Below are 20,358 nucleotides of genomic sequence, written 5' to 3'. Positions count from 1 at the left end.
ACAAGTAGGCTGACATTAACAACGCAATGAAGCTACTGTGAAAATCCCGTGGTCGCCACACTCCAGCGCCTGTTCGGGTACACTGAGCAAGAATTCAGAATGGCCAATTCACCTAACAGCACGTCTTTGGGGATGATGCACGATCAATTACACAAAGATGAGAGTTGAATGCAATCGAGGCTTTAATACACTAAGATGAAAAAATGAAATGAAAATCGCTTATTGTCACGAGTAGGCTTCAATGAAGTTACTGTGAAAAGCCCCTAGTCGCCACATTCCGGCGCCTGTTCGGGGAGGCTAGTACAGGAATTGAACCGTGCTGCTGGCCTGCCTTGGTCTGCTTTAAAAGCCAGCGATTTAGCCCAGTGTGCTAAACCAGCCCCTGGTGTGCTGTGTGGCCTCCTACAGCAGCTGGCGAAATGGCTGCTGTACGGGGAGCACACATATTTATACTCCGCCTACTGGGCAGAGCCAGCAGACAGGTAACTACCCCCGTATATGTAGTACAGGGCCTTACCACAAATCACCTAATATATACATCAGTGGTGACTACCACATTCACCCTCTGTTAAAATTTGAGTCTGGCGGGGGTGGTGGAGAACTATATACAAGTACATGTTTTATAATACAGAGAGAAAAAAATTGAGTCCAGCGGGGTGGAGGAGAATTATACAGAAGGATGATGTTTTAAGAGTCCCGATCAAGTTACAGGTTCAGTTGGTCCGGAGCCTTGATCTGCCGCTGGGAGCGCCGCAGCAGTGGCGGCGAATCCGGTGTCGGTCTGGTCTTCGGTGAATCCGGGAGCGTGCCGAAATCCTCGTCATCCTCGGGCGTGGGCAGGGGGAGGACTGTTCTGGGGCGGGAGTTGCGGCTGGGTGCACTGGGAGAGGGGAGGGTGGCTCCGGGCTGGAGGGGTGTGTGTGTGGAACCTGCTGGTGCCAGGTCCCTGAGGGAGACAGTATCTTGGCGGCCGTCGGGGTACACTATGTAGGCATACTGTGGGTTGGCGTGGAGTAGCTGTACCCTTTCAACCAACGGGTCCGCCTTTGGAGTCGTACGTGCTTACGGAGGAGTCCGGGTCCTGGAGCTGCGAGCCACATCGGGAGCGACACCCCAGAGGTGGACTTCCGTATCAGGATGAATGAAGGTCTTGGTGCTCCTGGAGTCCAGCAGACAGGAGATCTTGTGCCCATCGATTTTCACCTTTTTAGAGGCGGTTGCTAAGTTGTGAGGGCGAGACTGGTCAATCGTGACCGAGGCGAGACGCGGCTGGTCGTCGATGGTGGCAGACAATTGGGTGCCCGGAGGGGCATGGGTCCTGGTACGATGGCGGTGCCCATGGGCCACATGTGCCGTGGGGGAGACAAGATGGTGGCGCTTGATGCTCCTGCGGAGGACACGATGACAGCGCCCACGGGCCGCACGTGGTAGGGATTGAACAAGATGGCGGCACCCACAGGCCACATGTGGTCCGAGGAGGGGAAGATGGCGGCGCCCACTGACCGTACGATGGGGAGGGAGGTTGGAACAATAGCGGCGACTGAGCGGGCCTGGCATATCGCAGCGATGTGCCCCTTCTTGCTGCAAGCCTTACAAAAGGCGCTCTGGGCCGGACAGCGTTGTCGGGGGTGTTTTGGCTACCCACAGAAGTAACATCTGGGGCCCCCGGGGTTGGTTGGTGGGCACGCGGCACAGACATGGGGTTGGCTGAGTGGGGTCCCCGATGGGGCGGCCGCCTGCGGAGATCACGATGCGTAGGAGGGGGCCGTACGGCCAGGGGTGAAGGCCTGGATGTTGCGCGAGGCGATCGTCAGTGAGCGCGCAAGCTTTTTGGTTGCCGCGAGGTCGAGCGTGGCCCCTTCTAAGAGGTGCTGGCGGATGTAATCTGACCCTATCCCCGTAACAAAAGCGCCCCTCATAAGCAAGTTTGAGTGTTCCGTGGCCGTGACGCCTCACAGTCACAGTCTCTGACCAGGGGAACTAGAACACGCCAGAAATCTTCTATTGACTCACCAGGGAGTTGACTACGAGTGAAGAGGATGTGTCTGGCGTAAATGTGTTAGTCCGCTGAGCGTAGTTTTCTTTCAGTAGCGCCATAGCGTCGTCGTAGGTCGGCGCGTCCTGGATAAGCAGAAAGACGTTGGAGCTCAGCCACGTGTGGGGAATCTGAATCTTCTGAGCTTCCGGAATTGGGTCTGGTGCAGACCTGATGTACGCTTCAAAACAGGCTAGCCAATGTTCAAAGTCCTTTTCGGCGTTGCCTGATTGCGGATCCAGCTGCAGGCGATCCAGCTTGATGCGGAGGTCCACCTTCTGAAAACTTTAGTGTATTAAATTGATGCACGATCAATTACACAAAGACGAGAGTTGAATGCAATCGAGGCTTTAATACACTGAGATGTGTGGCCTCCTACAGCAGCTGACAAAATGGCTGCTGTACAGGGAGCACACACATTTATACTCCGCATAGTGGACGGAGCCAGCAGGCAGGGAACCTGTAGTACAGGGCCTTACCACAAATCACCTAATATATACATCAGTGGTGACTACCACAAGGGACTGTGGGAGGAAACCGGAGCACCCGGAGGAAACCCACGCAGACACAGGGAGAACGGGCAGATTCTGCACAGACAGTGACCCAAGCGGGAATTGAACCTGGGAGCCTGGCGCTGTGAAGTAATAGTGCTCACCACTATTCAGAAGAGGTTAGGAAACTTCTTCAGAATAAAGGATGGCAGAAATGTGGAAAGTTCTCCCTCAAGAAACAATATATTAATTAATAATTTTAAATCTGAGATCGATAGATCTTTGCTGGCCAAGCATATTCTGAGACATATGGCGCGATCTAACCAAAATAAAACAGTCCGTTCTGGGCAGCACCAGGAAAGGTGCTGCTATCTGATGGCACTGTCTTGTTTTTGTGCCCGACCTGAAACACCCCCAGAGGCTGCAATTAGCATCATTTCCTGAGGAGCCTTGCAGGTTTCGGACGCCTGATCCCTTGACCCCTCTACGCGATGCGACCCCCAGATTCCCCCCCACCAATACCCCAAGCCACCTGTTGGGTGGGGTCCTCGAGTACCCCCTCGCACCCCACCACATACCGACAGACATACCCAGGCCTGATCCCCAGTGCGGGAACAATGCCAGCTTGACACCTTGGCCCTTCCAGTCTGGCACTCGTGCCACCCTTTCTGGAGGTCGACCACTCGCCTGCAAGATACCCCCGATACCTCCCCCCACCCCCCACCCCCCGGTACCATTCCACCTTGTCCCTATTTGTGGAGACCAGCACTGAACGTCTCCTCAGTGAGGCTGATACATGCCAGGTGGCCGATTGATTCGGCGTCAGCACGCTAAGTGCGTTCTTAAACTGTGCCAGACTGGGCAACGCCCATTGTGGGCAGCACCCAGAACACGACGTCTCATGAGATCTGGTTAGATCTTGCGAGGTGTAATGGCCGTCGGGAATCCACTTGGGAGGCATCTCCCGGGATCTACCGGCTGCGTTCCACCCCGATTCCGGTGGGTTGTGGCCGGTAGGTAGAGTCCATAGAACATAGACAGGAGTTAGGATACAAATCAGCTGCATTCTAACAAAATACTCGACAGACCTAATGGCTTTCTCCTGGTTCCTGGAAACCCTTCCTGAGTTTACTTCCGGTTTGGAAGGCCAGTTCCTAATGGAATCTCCAAAGGCTGTTCTGAGTTTGTTGGGATTCATTTGTGCGCTGACATCCTTATATCATGAGATTTGTGCGGTGATGTCATAATCCATGAGCACAAAAGATTTGAATTAATTTTGTTGCCACTAAAATATTGCAAACCTATACACGGATCTTCCGCGACAGCGGAAATTATCGTGAATTGCCACTGCACTTGTAAATTACCCCACCTGACCCTGCTCCGCATTTCTTGCAAGACCTTCCGAGCCCGTCTTTCCCAGGAACGCGAAGTGCAGCATCCATCAGGGAACTCTGTTGAAGCCAAGCAGAGTTGGAGATGACAGGGCGCGCCCTGTCATCTAGCTGCTGTATGGTAAGTTTAAGTGTCTAGTCTTTCAGTGTTAGCGAATGCATGGGCGGAAAGGGTGGATGGATGGGGTCGGGGCTAATTGCATTGGGTAGTCAGGTCTGGGCGGGTGGTCGGGGGGGGGGGGGGGGGGGAGGGGGGGTTATCAGCTTGGGGGATAGTTGGTGTGGAAAGATGGTCTTGTAGAGGGGTTCAGGTTGTGTTGAGGCACATTGAGGAGGTCAGGGGGTTAGTGTGAATTCATTGGGTCGGCAGTTATGGAATTACCCAGGAGTTATACTAGGTTTTAATCTGTATAACATTTCCTGGGTAACTACCAGGTAAGTACTGTGAGGGACTAAGACTTCACCCTCCATATTTTTCTTTAAATTTCTATAGAGCTACACACAATGCTATCTCAAAAATTTTAAAGCAGAGAAAGATTTGAAATGGCTGAATCTATGGGCAGAACTTCCCAGCCACGCCGGTCGCTGGGTTCATCTGGTCCTGCTGAAAGTCAGTGGACCTTTGGCTGGGTCGCTGAATCTCCCCTGGCAGTTCCTGCCATGACAGGGTAAGAATGTCCCAGCCTACGTCTGATGGGGCCCTGAACAAAAGGAGCTACCCGACAGAATCGGAAAACTAGTACCTCGTTACCCCTGAAGAGCCAGTAACTGTGGGGTGCAGAGAACAAATACAAAGAGAGCTATACAAAAGCCATCTACATTTCATAGCCCAGGATGTCCAACAGGAGTAAGAGTCTGCCCGTTTGCTGTGACCAAAGGGCCCCAAAAAATTCATTTAAATTCTAAGTGGTTCAGATATTTAACAATCTCGGGAAGACCCAGACGAGGAATATTTATAGCAGGATCTCCGGCTGGTTCCTGCCATGGCGGGTTGGAAAACCCACGAGAGTCCGATGTGAACCTCATTTGCATGCAATTAAGGGGGTACAGGCAAAGGTCCCTCTCCCAACGCCAGATTCTCTGCCAGCGGGGAAACCTGCCAGCGTGAAATATGTTCGGAACCACATGACATGCAGATGTCGGGACTCATCTGAATAATACCTCGGCTGCCTCTGGACTTCAGGAGCACTGGCAATCCTGGACCCTGCAACATTACAGAAGTGGATCGGAATGCATCTGCAGCTGGACCTTCCAGATTATGTGTCCTGGAGGGGGTTCACCATCCAGCCATGGAATGTTTCTAGCGTTCCATGTTCATTTTCAGGAGGTCCATCTTCCAGCCTTGGGGTGTTCCTGGAGATCTATCTGCATTTTCAGGCGGTCCACTTTCTTCAATGGTGGGACGTGACGTTGGATACCTTTTCAATCTGCCGCCTGGACAGGATGGTGTACGACACGCCATCCAGTCCTTCCCCACCACTGAACATAGTGCGAAATACCTGGGTGCATAATGAGGTCAGGGCCAGATGATTTGCCACATTTTCCTGCCACAGCGGGAAGCACTCCATGTTCCCGCCCCTGCCACAGCACTTTATCTCAAAATGGGCGAATTCTGCCCAACATCTTTAGCATTATGCCAAAGTGGCATCTGCTTAATTGCAATACTGAAGATGGTAGGTGAATCCTTCTTGAAGACAATCAGTGAAGCTCGTAAACATACATCTATTGATAGAGCACTGTAACCTAAAGATTCAAACAAGGGTAGTAATGCTAATTTCCAATAATAACTAATCCCCACTGTTTCTATATATTTTATATCTAATCTATTGCACACCTTCTTGTTACTGTTCATCTACTCACTTTAAGCTTGCGTCTTGCATTAAATTCTTGCATTTTCTTCTGAGCATTGTCCATGTGAGCAATATTAGCTGCTTTGCCTGTCACCCAGGGATGTTGCAGGGCCTGATGAACTGTTAGCCGCTTCTGTGGATCTTGCACTATCAGTTTTCTGACCTGTAAGGAAAGACCCAACATCTCAGAAGCAGCACTAACCTTCACTGGTTCTGAATCAAAGCGTTATTACTTATTTAACAAAAGGTCCGGAACAAAGACCATTTCAGCATTCAAATTTTATTTTTCAGAACCTAAGAAGATACTTGGCGTGCTGCTTTTTCCCTCAGTCGCAAATGAGTGCAAATATTTTTTAAAAACTTTTGATATGACCTAAATTGTTTGGACCCAAAGGAAGAGGAATAATTAAAAGATACTGATGGGTCAAATGATGCAGTTGAAAAATTCAAAGATGTCCAAAATGTAGTTAACGTATTTTAGGTTTTAGAAGGATGAGCTTCAATGGTCATATATATCGAGGCATGCAATTCTATTGAATGCAATTCTTCTAAACCTGACCAAACCTGCAGAAAGAATAGAGAATTTCAAGTGCAAATTACATACAGCGCAGAGCATCTGCGATCTTCTGCACTAGTTTAAAATCACAATGGAAGCTGTCCCTGCTCAGAGGAATGGCTGTGCCCCAGATCAAAGTCTTCACCACAGCATGTATTGCCAATTATCGCAAAACCTTGAGAAGGCCTTATAGAATCCCTACAGTGCAGATGAGGGCCATTCGGTCCTTCGAGTAGGCACTGACCCTTGGAAGGAGCACCTGACCTTGGCCCACACCCCACCCTATCCCCCCATAACCCAGCAACCCACCTAATGTTTTTGATACTAAGGGGCAATTTAGCCTGGCCATTCCACCTAACCTGCACATCTTTGGACTGTGGGAGGAAACCCACACAGACATTGGGAGAACGTGTAAACCCCACACAAACAGTTACCCGAGACCTTAAAGTTAGATTTTTATTTTCGGAGGGAAGGATGCCAATAGACATTTTTAAAACTCTAAGCTCTTAGGGATTGTTTTAGCACAGTGGGCTAAATAGCTGGCTTGTAATGCTGAACAAGGCCAGCAGCGCGGGTTCAATTCCCGTACCAGCCTCCCCGAACAGGCGCCGGAATGTGGTGATTAGGAGCTTTTCACTGTGACTCCATTGAAGCCTACTTGTGACAATAAGCGATTATTATTATTAAATACAGATTTTTAATTTACTAAAAAACTGACTGCATATGATAAATAGTTCTGCATATTTTTTAAAAAAGTAATGTGCACTTATTAAAAATCAGGTTTCCCACAGGTAGTGGGCAAGATTTAAAATGATAATTTTTTATAATTAGCTCATTTTCAACTGTATTAATAAAACTGAACAAAATTACCCTTCCTAAAGTGATCAAATAAGTTTTAAAACATTGTATTAAAAAGAATTATGCTCTGAAATTCTGCCTCATTAAATTTGTTCATGAAAAAGATCTTTCAGTCGGTGACAGGCAAATGAATGAGTGGAAATTTGAGCAAAAAGTTCACTTTGCAAAATTGTAATTTTGAACTCAACTTGCACTCAGAGTGTCAATTGCACCCAAAGTGGAAACTCTTGACCTAAGTGAAACCAAACATTAACAACTTTAAATGGCGTTACAATATTATTACAAAGGTGCCCTCCTAATTCAGATCAGGATCCTTTCACAATGGTGAAATGATCAGCTTAAAACAGAAAATGCTGAAAAACCGACAGGTCCGGCAGCATATGTGGAGAAAGAAGCCGGGTTGAGGCTGAATTCACCATTCTGGAGACTAAGTGTTCCCATTGGAGTAGAATCTCCGCTGGTGCTGGGAGTGGCACCAGGAGCGATTCCCTCTCCTTTTCCAAATTTACGCATGGGAGGAGAACCCACGGGAGGTACCGGGACACCATTTTGAGCAGGGGGGGGGGGGGGGGGGGGGCTTGATTCTGAGGTCCGGCGTCTGGTCCCCTCCGCCAATCCTGTCCCCCTCCTACACTCCACTGACAAGCAGGGGTACCCTGCCCCCCCCACCCCACAACCAAGGGAATAATGTGCCCCTCCCCCCACCCACCACACTTCAAAGTGCTTGAAATCCCTTGACAGCCTTTGAAAGGCAAATCTTCCATTCGATTTCACTCATCAATACATTGCATTAGCCAGTGATTGACAGTTTTATTACTCCAGAGACAGCTATTTGATGGATTGTTTATTGATCTTTCCCTTCACCTTGAACGCATCTCCATTATCCTGCTTTGTTGCTAACTACAATGTTTATAAATACCTATCATTTATAGGGACCTTCAAGTGGCTATTGGATAGGTACATGGATTAGGGTAGAATAATGGAGTGTAGATTAATTTGTTCTTAAGGGCAGCACGGTAGCATTGTGGATAGCACAATTGCTTCACAGCTCCAGGGTCCCAGGTTCGATTTCGGCTTGGGTCACTGTCTGTGTGGAGTCTGCACATCCTCCCCGTATGTGCGTGGGTTTCCTCCGGGTGCTCCGGTTTCCTCTCACAGTCCAAAGATGTGCAGGTTGGGTAGATTGGCCGTGATAAATTGCCCTTAGTGTCCATTAGGGCCCTTAGGGGCTGGTTTAGCTAATTAAGCAATTTTAATGAATTTAATTAATCTATGATTAACCTAGGACAAAGGTTTGGCACAACATCATGGGCCGAAGGGCCTGTTCTGTGCTGTATTTCTCTACTCTACTCTACTCTAAACACTCTTGCACTGATTGACTCTCCTCACCACATCAAAAGCAGCTAAGTGCTTTGTGCTGTGAAAAAGAGGATGTCCAAGGGGGCACCTTTGTAACGCACTGACCCCCTTGACCCACCGAAGGGTCCACTGTGTCATGAAAATACTTGCACCAATTCATGCCCACATGAATCACAGCCAATAGGCCTGGAGCATCACGGGGGCCTGGCGAATTGGGCTTCCAGCCCGCTAATCAGATTTAAATGACCCATTTGCATCCTCCATCCAGCACGGGGCATGTAGCGTGCTGCCGCTACTGGCGGGGGGACCAGAGCATCAGAAGAGCTCAATCCTTCGCTGGATTGGGAAACCCACTACAGGGTTGGGCAATGGAGAATCCACCCCTTAATGTTTATACGGACTCGAAACGTTAACTCCATTTCTCTCATCGTAGATGCTGTCAGACCTGCTGAGTTTATCCAGTATTTTCTGTTTTATTTCAGATTTGCAGCATAAGCAGTATTTTGCTTTTAGTTTAGTGAAATGATCGGTATAGTGATAAAATAGGGGAGGATTTTCCGGTCCCACTCACCATGCGGCTGGATTTTCTACTCCCGCTGCTTGCTGATTGGATTTCCCATTGAAAAATGAAAAAAATGAAAAATGAAAATCGCTTTATTGTCACGAGTAGGCTTCAATGACGCTACTGAGAAAAGCCCCTAGTCGCCACATTCCGGCGCCTGTCCGGGTAGGCTGTTACGGGAATTGAACCGTGCTGCTGGCCTGCTTTAAAAGCCAGCTATTTAGCCCAGTGAGCTAAACCAGCCCCATTGAAGACCCTGTGCCGCCAAGAAACCCGCTGGAAATCCCTAGTCGCCACACTCCGGCTCCTGTTCGGGTACACTGAGGGGGAATTCAGAATGTCCAATTCACCTAACAAGCGCGTCTTTGGGGACTTGTGGGAGGAAACCGGAGCACCCGGAGGGAACCCACGCAGACACAGGCAGACTCCACACAGATGGTGACCCATCCCGGGAATCAAACCCGGGTCCCTGGCGCCGTGAAGCAACAGTGCTAATCACTGTGCTACCGTGCGCCCCAACAATGTTCCTTCCTGTCATGTTACCCCTTGTTATCCCTTCTCCCATTTCATAAGAGATTGCTAATTTATTTTCAGCTGATTTTCCTGCCAATTTTCACAGGCTTCACATACAAAGAAAGACTTGCATTTCTGTAGCAACGTCGATGACATTCCAAACTGTTTTACAACTAATGAAGTACTTTTCAAGTGTGACACTGCTTTAAGATAGGAAATGTGGCAGCTAAGAGAAGCTGCCCCAGACTTCAATGTGATAATGACCTGATAATATTTTTGTAACGTTAATTGATGGATAAATATTGTCCATGAAATAGTGAAATTGGGATCTTTCACACCTACTTGAAAGGGCAGACGCAGTCCACAGTTTAGCGTCTCATCGGAAAGACAACACCCCAATAGTGCAATCGCACCCTGAATACAGCATTGGAGTGTCAGCCTTGATTTTTGTGCTCAAGTCCTTTGAGTGGCACTTGAACCCACAACTTTCTGATTCTGGCAAAGATAACTGAGCCATAGCTGATACACAGGCATGGTTCATAGAATTTGCAGTGCAGAAGGAGGCCATTCGGCCCATCGGGTCTGCACCGGCCTTTGGAAAGAGCACCCTACCCAAGCCCTTGCCTCCCACCCTATCCCTATAACCCCGCCCAACATTTTTTGGACACTAAAGGGGCAATTTAGCATGGCCAATCCCCCTAACCTGCACACCTTTGGGCTGTGGGAGGAAACCCACGCACACACGGGGAGAACGTGCAGACTCCTCACAGACAGTGACCCAAGCCGGGAATCGAACCTGGGATCCTGGCGCTGTGAACCAGCTGTGCTAACCACTGTGCTACCGTGCTGGCCGTGGAAATCAAGTTGATTACTTCTAAAATCAAAAAGATTATAGAGGTAAAATAGTCTGCTGTTCTGATGCAAGTAATAGACTATACAGACCGAAGATCCCAAAATTAATTCCTAGACTGTCCTGAGTCATTTGATCTATTGAGTTTGGTTGCAGATCAGCCAGGATCTCATTGAATGGCAGCAGAGACTCAAATGTTCCTCCTGTCCTTCTGTTCCCTTCTGAGCTGTTGGCCGCTGCAATTAACTTCAAAAGCCCTGACTAAAGAGGAGGTGATCTGTCACTATTTCTGTTCTCAATCACTATCCGTGAAGTAATGCATTCAGATGAAGAAGGCACAATTGCGTGAAAAAAGTGTGCGGTTGTCAGATGCTGTTAACTCCTGGGTGATGTACTGGACTGCACAATAAATCAGAATAACAAAGCTGGGGCTGTCTCATTATTCGGAGTAACTTCAAGTTCACTCATGGCGTTCAGCAGCTCTGAAACCCTTCTTTGAGTTATTGTCTTGTAATTCATGAACCATCAGCTTATCGTTTTAGAGATACATGGCATGTGTGGTTTTTCAGATTCATGTAACACATACCAGATCCTTTGCATTTAGAGACACATCATCCCACCAGGGGGAGACAAACTCATAGTCACAGTTCAAGATCCTGCTGTACATATACTGGTCGCCTCTTGCATCAAAAAATGGTTCAAACCCACAGAGTCTAGGAAAGATAACAAAATATAACGAACTGATTACTTTAATAGAAAGTCAAATTCAAATGTAAACGTAATAATTGGGGCAAGTGCTTTGTTGTGGCAGAGATTATTGTTCACAAAACAACACTTTTTCATAACTTGACCAACCAATCAGTCTGTACCCTATAGTCGTGGGGCGGGGTTCTCTGTAGCCGGACACCAAAATCGTGTTCAGCGATCAGGCGGAGAATGGGCCCTGACTCTGAAATCAGGGCCGGCGGAGGTTTGACGCTGGTCAGCTATGCTCCGCCCTCTGTGAAATGGCGTCATCGTGACACGTGCCACGCGCAGTTGCAATGCTCCGCCCCCGATGGGCCGAGTTCCCGATGTGCGGGACACGTGTTGTCCCACAAAGCGTGAACCCGGCGTGCTGGCTGCGGACTCTGTCCAGCGCCGCCACACCTGGCCGGGATCCGTGCCGGGATCCGTGCCGGGATCCGTGCCGGGATCCGTGCCGGGATCCGTGCCGGGATCCGTGCCGGGATCCGTGCCGGGATCCGTGCCGGGGGGTCTTCTGCGAGGGGTGGGCTTGCAAAAGACAAAAGTGTAGTTTCATTTTCACATTTGCTGAGACAGGTTTGATCAGCAGGTTATCACAATTTATGCATGCAACTCGGCAGTTTTAGAATAAGTCAACTGAGAAACCGCCTACAATTAATAATGCCAGCAGTCTAACTTTGTTGGGTCCGTTCACGGCCGGCTCCATGTTGTACAGCGCGACCGCTGCAAGTTGTCAACCATGCGCATGCGCGGTCCGGGTCCCGGCCATTCCCCGGCCGTTTTTGGCACAGGAGGCGGGAGTTTCAGTCGGCGCCGGTGCTAGCCCCTCACCGGTACCAGATTCGGTGAGCGGCTTGCGCCGATTATTTTGACGTGAACCTCCCGCGCATTCTCCATCCGTGCCGGCACTTAGCCGCTGAAACGGAGAATCCAGCCTCTGATTTTCCTCTTCTGCGCCTGGGCGTAAAACGTGGCACAGCAAAAGCAGATTTTGGCGCAAGCTGAGCACAATTTTTTGTCCATCAACTGTAAACAGTAGACCTAATGTCACCCCTTCTTAAAAGGGAATGCTCACGAATCATAATGTTGGATAGCGCCCAAAGCGAAACATGTCATGCTTTCAGTTGCAATGTTTGGTGGTCATGACTATAGGTACCCTGACGAGCTGCCGCTGCCGAAGTAGCAACCATTATTGTGGGCCTTTGGCACGCCTACTTGGCAATGATCACAGGAAGCTCTCATTCGGGTCTGAGTCGGCAAGGCCACACATCTAGGCCACGCAGCCCTGGAATGGCACAATCAGTGATTCTACTGTTCAGCTGTGGCCTGAAGCTTAACACTTTCTCTATACTGCAAGTTCCCTTATGGGAATGTTAATTGGAGTGGCAAAATAGATCAGTCATCAGAAGCACCTTCTACCTCCCCGCCACTGTTTCAACAGAGCAGTCATCAAATGTGGGAAGGAAGGAGTTCTGATCACAGGTTTATTTCAAGTCGGTGCGTGTAAGGTTTAAGCGGAGGAGAAAGAACTGACAAAAACTCCTTTCCCTTTCTATGAAGTCAGAATAGACGAGGGTGACGGCGAGAAGCATCTGCCCTCATTTTGGCTTATTTACACTGAAATATAACAGTAGTAATTTTTTTTAAAAAAAGCCTGGAAAAAAAATCAGAAATTTGCAAAAGACATATGGCTTTTAAAAAGTGTCGTTCGATTTTCACATTTGCTGAGACAGGTTTGATCAGCAGGTTATCACAATTGATGCATGCAGCTCATCAGTTTTAGAATAATTCATCTGAGAAACTGCCTACAATTAATAATGCCAGCAGTCTAAATTAGTGGCAGCGTGAAACCACACATTTGGTTTGCTTCGTGTTAATCTCAGTTTTGGCCCACAATTTTGACAGAACATTGGCGAAGGTTCCTTGCAACAGTGTAAGCACGGCACATATATAAGCAGGTTTGATGCACACTTACAAGATGTAAGTTATGACTCCAACAGACCACATATCCACCTCTGGCCCATAGGTGCAACCTCGCAGAATCTCAGGTGCTGAAAAAAATGGGAAATAATCCAACGGCATGAGTATTTTAAGCACGGAATACAGATTGTTACGTTTTGAAAATGAAAACAAAACGCTGGAAATATTCGGCAGTTTCCGAGGAGGGAGAACCAGAGTTAACGTCACGTATTAGTGAACCTTTGTTAAAAGTGGGAGTACTGAGAGATGTAACAGTTTTGAAGCAAGGCAGTGAGGGGTAAGGGCAAAGTGGCAAATTTACGATGGGTTGGAAAACAGGAGAGATTAAACAATAAAAGGGATGATGGGACAAGGCAAAAGGAAAATGTAAAGAAACAGGGGATGGGGCTAGAGGAGATGTAAATGGGAATAATAGAATCAGTTCAAACACTGCCATCTCAAAGTACTCCCAGGTCGGACAAAAGGCTGACGATCTGAAACATTGGTGGTACCTGCGGCATTTAGACCCTGTTGGAACCGTGGGGCCATTTGCTTGTCAGGAACCCGACTTACTCGTTGACGACTAATACAAAGCAAACTACAGCGGATGACGGAAATTCGAAAGAAAAATGGAAAACATTCAGCAGGTGTGGCAGCATCTGTGGACTGAAACAGAGTTAACGTTTCTAGTCAGTGATCTTTCAACAGAACTGGGAAAAGTTAGAAACGTAATTGGTTTTGAACGAGTGAAAGGGGGAAGGGTGGGAAGAAGAATAAAAGGGAAAGTCTGTGACAGAATGGGGGGGGGGGGCAGGAGGGATTAAATAACAAAAGGTTTCATGGTGCAAGCAAAGGGAGTGATAATGGAACAAGTGAAAAAAAACAATGTTAGTGTCTAGAGGGGTAAATGGCAGGATCCTGAATAACTGCGCGTTTAAAGCAAATGAAAACCAAATTTAGGTGAACAAGAGACAAAAAAAATCAAGGAAATAGGGAGATAAAATGAGGAGGGGAGGGTGGACCCCTCGAGTGAGGGGAAAGAAAGCACATTGGAAGATTGCATTGCCTGAACAGGAGGTGACGAAATTGGGAGAATAGAATGGGGACCTTTTGGGAAGCAGGGTATGAGTGAGTGCCAAGGCAACTCCGAGAGTCAGTGGGCTTATAATGAATGTTGGTTCACAGCCTATCTTCGGAAATGGAGACTGAGAAGTCAAGGAAGGAAAGAAAAGTTGAAGATGGACCATTTAAGGCAAGAGCACAGTGGAAATTGGAAGCAGAGTGGCTGAAATTCTTCAGGGTGTGGGTCTTAAATGTCATTGATACAGTTATCAGCGTTCTGGGAAAAGAGGTGAGGGAATGGACAAGAGAAGAACTCGAACAAAAGGAATGTTCTACATTCATAGAACCTTTTATTGGGAGAAAGTGGGTGGAGTTGAAGTTATTCAAGGGAGAAAATGAAGAAGTTACTGAAGAAGCTATTCAATGGACAAGTTATTCAGTGGTTAGGACTGCTGCCTCACAGTGCCAGGGACTTGGGTTCAATTCTTATCTTGGGTGACTGTGTGGAGTTTGCACTTTCTCTCCGTGCCTTCATGGGTTTCCTCCGGCTGATCTGAATTCCTCCCACAGTCCAAAGATGTGCAGGTTAGGTGGATTGGCCTTGCTAAATTGCCCCGTAGGGTCCAAAGGTGTGTAGGTTAGGTTAAGGGGTCATTGAGATAGGGGCGGGGAAGTAGGCTTGGAAGTGGGTTGGTGCAGACTCGATGGCCCGAATGGCTTTCTTCTGCACTGTAGGGATTCTATGATTCTATGTTCTGCCCAGCGGGGTAGGGTGATGGTAGATGGGGGACTGGTTAGGTTTATGTTCAAGGAAGAAGTGGAAAGCACTCAGACCAACCTGGCAGTAGATGTAGGTGTAGAGGGATTGGACGTCCATGGTGTAAAGGAAATGGGCAGAGCAGGGAACTGGGAACTGTAAAACAGAAGGAAGGTGATGGAAGAGTCAGCAATGCAGGTGGGGAGAGACTGATCTCGAGGACAAAAATTAGGCTGGAGTTAGGAAGAAAATAAGTGAGGGGGAAGGAACAGTTGAAACAATGGACAAAATTTTCCCCGTGGACTCTGGTACCTTAAAAGTCCGGGCGAAACAGGAGTTAACGCCCACACATTGTGGGAATCAGTCATCTGGCTTTCCCAGAATTGGCCAATTAGTAAGTGACCTCTCATACATGTTTTTAAAAATTCATTCCCTGAACGTGGGACGCATGGTCTGGCAGCATCTATTACCCATCCCGGATAAGCTGAGTAACTTTCCACTTCAGAAGGTAGCTCAGAGTCAGCCACATTAATGTGGGACGTGATTCACATATAGTATAGCCCAGACCATGGAAGGAAGCAGGTTTGCACCCATTGGGTTTTTAACAATTGCTTCATGGTCACTTCTGCTGAATATAGATTCTAATTTCCAGTTTTTTGGAATGTATTCAAATTCCCAAACTGCCATTGCGTGATTCGGACTCACATTGTCCAAATTGCTACACTAGTAACATGATGACTGGGGTACAGTATCCATTCATCACATCAGTGCGGAACAAAGTTAACTTATTGGTGATATACGCGAGCAGTCCACTGATGGCCTTAATAATCAGAGTTGTAAACCAGTGTCTTCAGCTTTGGGTCCAGGGAATACTCTGGACAGGATTTCATGTCTCGCCTCCTGGCTAGGGAACTGGCGGGAGCCCTGTGCCACCTCTGTTGGGTAAGGCCTGCCGGAAGTGAGTACCCATCAGGAACTTAACTGATCTTAACTTCCTTGCAATTTAGGAACCAAGCTGAAATCCCATTACCCTCCTTCCGGCCCCCAGTGCAGCCGGCCAATCATAGTCATCAAGTCATCCAGAACACAGGAGAGTGAGGGCGGCGTGGCAGTCACGGGTAGAGAGTTGGTAGAAAATGCAGAGAGGGGGCCCACAGTCAGCCCCCTCAGATCCCAGTGCCAGATCCCCCGAAAGGGTTTGATTTGGGGGTGGGGCATGACCATGCCCCAGACGTAGCCAGGTGGAGGTGTTCCCATCCTAAACCTTCCCTCCCAATTAAATGCCCTTCCCCCTCCAAACACATCACCTGGAGGGGCATTAAATTCTGCCCTCTGTTTCTGAGTGGAGAGCCGGGGTAAAAACAGTCGAGGATCACTCAGTGACTCAACTCCCTTTGCATTGCCCAGAGATTTCCATCTTCTGCTGGGGAGGCATAGTGGCTCTGCCTAAATCTCATCCCACTTTCCTATTGGATCATTACATGGGCTCCATCTGGAGGTTGGCGCTAGGCTACGTACTGCGCCAATTGGAGGATCTGAACAAAGGCAGCCAGCAATAACATGGAGATCAGAGAAAGCTCAGCACTCCTTTTTTCAGATACCGGTCGGCAGCTACTGCTTTTTGGACTGCCCCCAAAGGCCTCTGTGCTGCTGACAGCCATTGGCACTATCCAGAGCCTGACATGTCTGCAGCAGCATCTGCCTTTCCTCTCCCAATTCCAGATGCTGTTCCTGCTGGAAGTGAAGTATGGGATTGTCCGATTTACTTAACTGAATTGAGAAGTACAGGCAGATTCAGGTCGTCAAATATGATGCATCATGCCTGACTAATGTCAAGAGCAGGATAGGGAAAGATGGAGGAAAAGATATTGCTGCTGTAGTGTTGGCTATTTCTTGTAAAATCCAGCTGTGAAAAAGTGAGCCATCGCTGACTGTGCTGAACTTGAGGTGTCATTGACGTTCAAGGCTTATCAAATAAAATGAACAAAACCTAGAGTACGCGTCTGATGTTTTGAATTACTGGCCTCCCCCTCCCACAGATGAAAATGTTTGTTTTATGATGGTGGTAGTAAATAACAAAATGTGCAGCAGGAAATCTATGGCTTTAATTAGAAGACAACAATCTTAAAAATGTGCTATTGGAGATTTTTTTTTTGTAATAAGCGTTGCAGATATTGACAGAAAGCTTTGTATGTTCCATGTATCTGAAATGAACAGGAAGGAGAACAGGAATAAATTCACCCTCATTCGCTAATTTCAGAATCTTGACGTGAGCACAGGCCGAGAGAACTAGATAATGCTAAAGCTCATTTCTACCGAGGGCTGTTTGATTTATCTTTATAGTCTTGTTTGTACTCTTTATTTCTGTTACAATGGTTGTTAATGGTGACAGGAAGGAGATTACAGCAAAGGCAGCACATCTGACATATCCCATCACAAAAACAGGTCACTTAACACCGCTCCATCTGTGATTGTCTCACACCTCTTAGAGGTGCAACTGAAAATGAGATATGCAAAGAGCAATTACAGCATTTTGGATTTTACTTCAGCTCTTGGAAGGTCCAAAAAGTACTTTGAATCATAGAGAATCCTTCAAACTAATACATTTGCTCAGGCATTTTGCCTTTGTTGGCAGAACCATTGGGCTGGATTCTCCGTTTCGGTGGCTAATTGCCGGGGCCAGCGGAGCCCGTGGGGTTTTTTATGACCAAATAATCAGCGTCAAACCCTCACCAATTCCGGGACCGGTGAGGGGCTAGCACCGGTGCCGGGTGAAACCCCCGCCTCCCATGCCGTAAAAGGACGGAGAATGCCCGGGTCCCAGGTCGTACATGCGCACGGCTGACGACCTGCAGTGGTCGCACCGCTGGCCGTGAGCAGACCCGACCTGCCATCCACAACCACACAGCCCACTCTCTGGCCGTCCTCCACCAGTCCCCCCAGCCCTCACAGAAGCTCCCCCTCGCCTTCCCGGCCTGCGGCACAGATCGCGGCCGTGTGTGGCTGTACTGGACACAGTCACAGCCGCCACGCGGGTTCCTGCATGGTTGAGACCACACGTGTCCCGCGCCGTCAGGAAGTCGGCCCATCGGAGGCGGAACACCACGGGTGGGCCAGCCAATGACGTGCCAACGCCGTTGTAATGACGCGTGTCACAATGACATAATTTCATAGGGGGGGCGGAGCATGGCTGACCGGCATCAAACTGGCGCCGGCCCCGATTTTGACGTCAGAGCTCATTCTCCGCCCGATTGCCGAGCACGATTTTGGTGTCGGGGCAATGGAGAATCCCGCCCATTATTTCAGTTTCAATAAATGGAAGTTGTGATACAGTGTGTGGTTGCAGTGGGAAGGGGGTATCTAGGTGTGGTTTGAGTGAGGGAGGGCGGAGAAGGAATGGGAGAAGGTTAGGGTGTCAGTTTTATATGAGAACAATGTCACAGGAGAAGCTCAATACTAGAAAGTGGATTTTGAACAAACCCTTCTCTTTATTCTTCCAAGGAGATAACTGCAGGCAATATTTAGCTCATTGTCATTGGGGAAGAGCACCAAATTGAGAATGACCTCTTGCTAGCCTGCAGACCTGCTGATTGGCTGGGTAGAGTAATGACTTGGAAGACCTACTTCGAACAGGGCATTGACCGGTCAACCAGAGGGGATGGAGTGCTGGCCTGGAGAACAGCCCAGGTACGGTCCATTTCATGAGCTGACTGCTAGGGGAGGCATATCTCTGAAGCCCAAAAAGTAGCCAATGAGTGGGGGCCCAGAGCAGAGGAGGTGCATGGCAAATCAGTGGAAATGGAAAGAGAGCAGGCTGAAATATTGCAATTGCTGCAGAACGGACTCTATGTGAGAATCTCACTAGCCTTCTGAAACAGTAGCGGGAAGCTGAAACAGTGAAGGAAGAAAGATTGGAAAATTCTAATTATAAACCCTACATTTAAAGAAAGATTAAGTTCCGCAGAAAATCCTCACCAACAGTGTGAATGTGTGACAGATCTGGGGCGGAAATCTCCGACCCCCCGCAGGGTCAGGGAATCGCCCGGGGCCGGCGTAAATCCCGCCCCGCCGTGGCCGGAATTCTCCGGCACCTGGGAATCGGCGGGAGTGGGAATCGCGCCCCGCTGATCGGCGTGCCCCCCGCTGCGATTCTCCGGCCCGCGATGGGCCGAAGTCCCGCCGCTGACAGGCCAATCCCGCCAACATGGTTTAAACCACCTCTGGTGCCGGCGGGATTGGCGGCACGAGCAGGCCCCCGGGGTCCTGGGGGGGGGGGGGGGGCGCGGGGCGATGCCCCCACGGTGACCTGGGCCGCGATCGGGGCCCACCGATCGGCGGGTGGGCTAGTACCACGGGGGCACTCTTTTTCTTCCGCTGCCACCACAGCCTCCACCATGGCGGAGGCGGAAGAGATCCCCCCTACCGCGCATGCGCCGGTGGTGACGTCAGCGGCCGCTGACGCACCGGCACATGCACGGACCGGCATAGGCCTTTCGGCCAGCCCCGACGCCGGACGGCATTGCGCCAAAGGCTGTTGGCGCCGGTTTTGGCGCCATCGGCGGAGCGGAAACCACTCCGGCGCGGGACTAGCCCCTAAAGGTTGGGGAGGCCCGACGCCGGAGTGGTTGGCGCCACTCCGCTATGCCGGGAACCCAGCCCTGCCGGGTAGGGGAGAATCCCGGCCCTGGTAAGATGTGATGCCTACATGACATGAAATGGACACAATTTTATAATGGAACGTCTTGAAGAAGAGGTTTAAAGAAGAATTTTGAATGGAACCCACTTGAGCTTCCTTCTGCTGTTCCAGAAGACCAGAGAGGATCTCGCAGCTCCTCCCCAATGTTTCAGCATTTCTCGCTTAACTTCGCTCCGATCTGCTATCATGCCTTCCCTGAGGTCACCTTGTGCATGAGATCCACCTCCAGTTGCCTTGACCCCATGAAACAGTTGACCAGCGAACCTCCCTTTCTGGCCGCCACGTTAGCTGAAATTGGGGGTGAACAATTCCTTTTCCTCAGGCACTGTTCCCCATCTCCTCAATCTGCCAACTATACCTCCCAAAAACAAAGCACTTTTCCACAAACTCCATGATTGCAACGTTTCAATCAGGTTTTCACCTCTGTCGCAAATGTATTTTGTGACTGTGACCAGTTCATCGTTGTGCTTCTCAACATGCAACCTTTGGCGCAGTTAATTACGCTGTCCTCCTTTAACACCTGTACTCTGTCATCCACCTGGATGGGACTGTCACTGCCTGGCTCCATTCCTATCTTCCCAGTCATAGGCAAAGAATTATTCTCAATGTTTCCTCTCCCTGTTCCTGCACTCCTGCCTCTGGAGTCTCTCAAGGATCTACTTTACACCGTCA

At 49.0% G+C, this 20,358-nt stretch overlaps 1 protein-coding gene across 1 annotated transcript in view; it reads right to left on the bottom strand.

The window, feature by feature from the left end:
• Positions 1-20,358, bottom strand: part of LOC119953174 (calcium/calmodulin-dependent protein kinase type IV-like) — a 161,903-nt gene that overhangs the window by 7,970 nt on the left and 133,575 nt on the right. The window contains exons 8-10 of the mRNA XM_038777130.1: positions 13,188-13,263; positions 11,052-11,178; positions 5,778-5,930 (exon numbers count right to left, since the gene is read on the bottom strand). Coding sequence (XP_038633058.1) covers positions 5,778-5,930; positions 11,052-11,178; positions 13,188-13,263 — 356 coding nt within the window. The remainder of the gene's footprint in view (positions 1-5,777; positions 5,931-11,051; positions 11,179-13,187; positions 13,264-20,358) is intronic.

Source organism: Scyliorhinus canicula, chromosome 18 (assembly GCF_902713615.1).
Source record: "Scyliorhinus canicula chromosome 18, sScyCan1.1, whole genome shotgun sequence".
NCBI lineage: Eukaryota > Metazoa > Chordata > Chondrichthyes > Carcharhiniformes > Scyliorhinidae > Scyliorhinus > Scyliorhinus canicula.
Note: the sequence above shows the minus strand (reverse complement) of the source record. Positions and strands in the feature narration are given on the sequence as shown.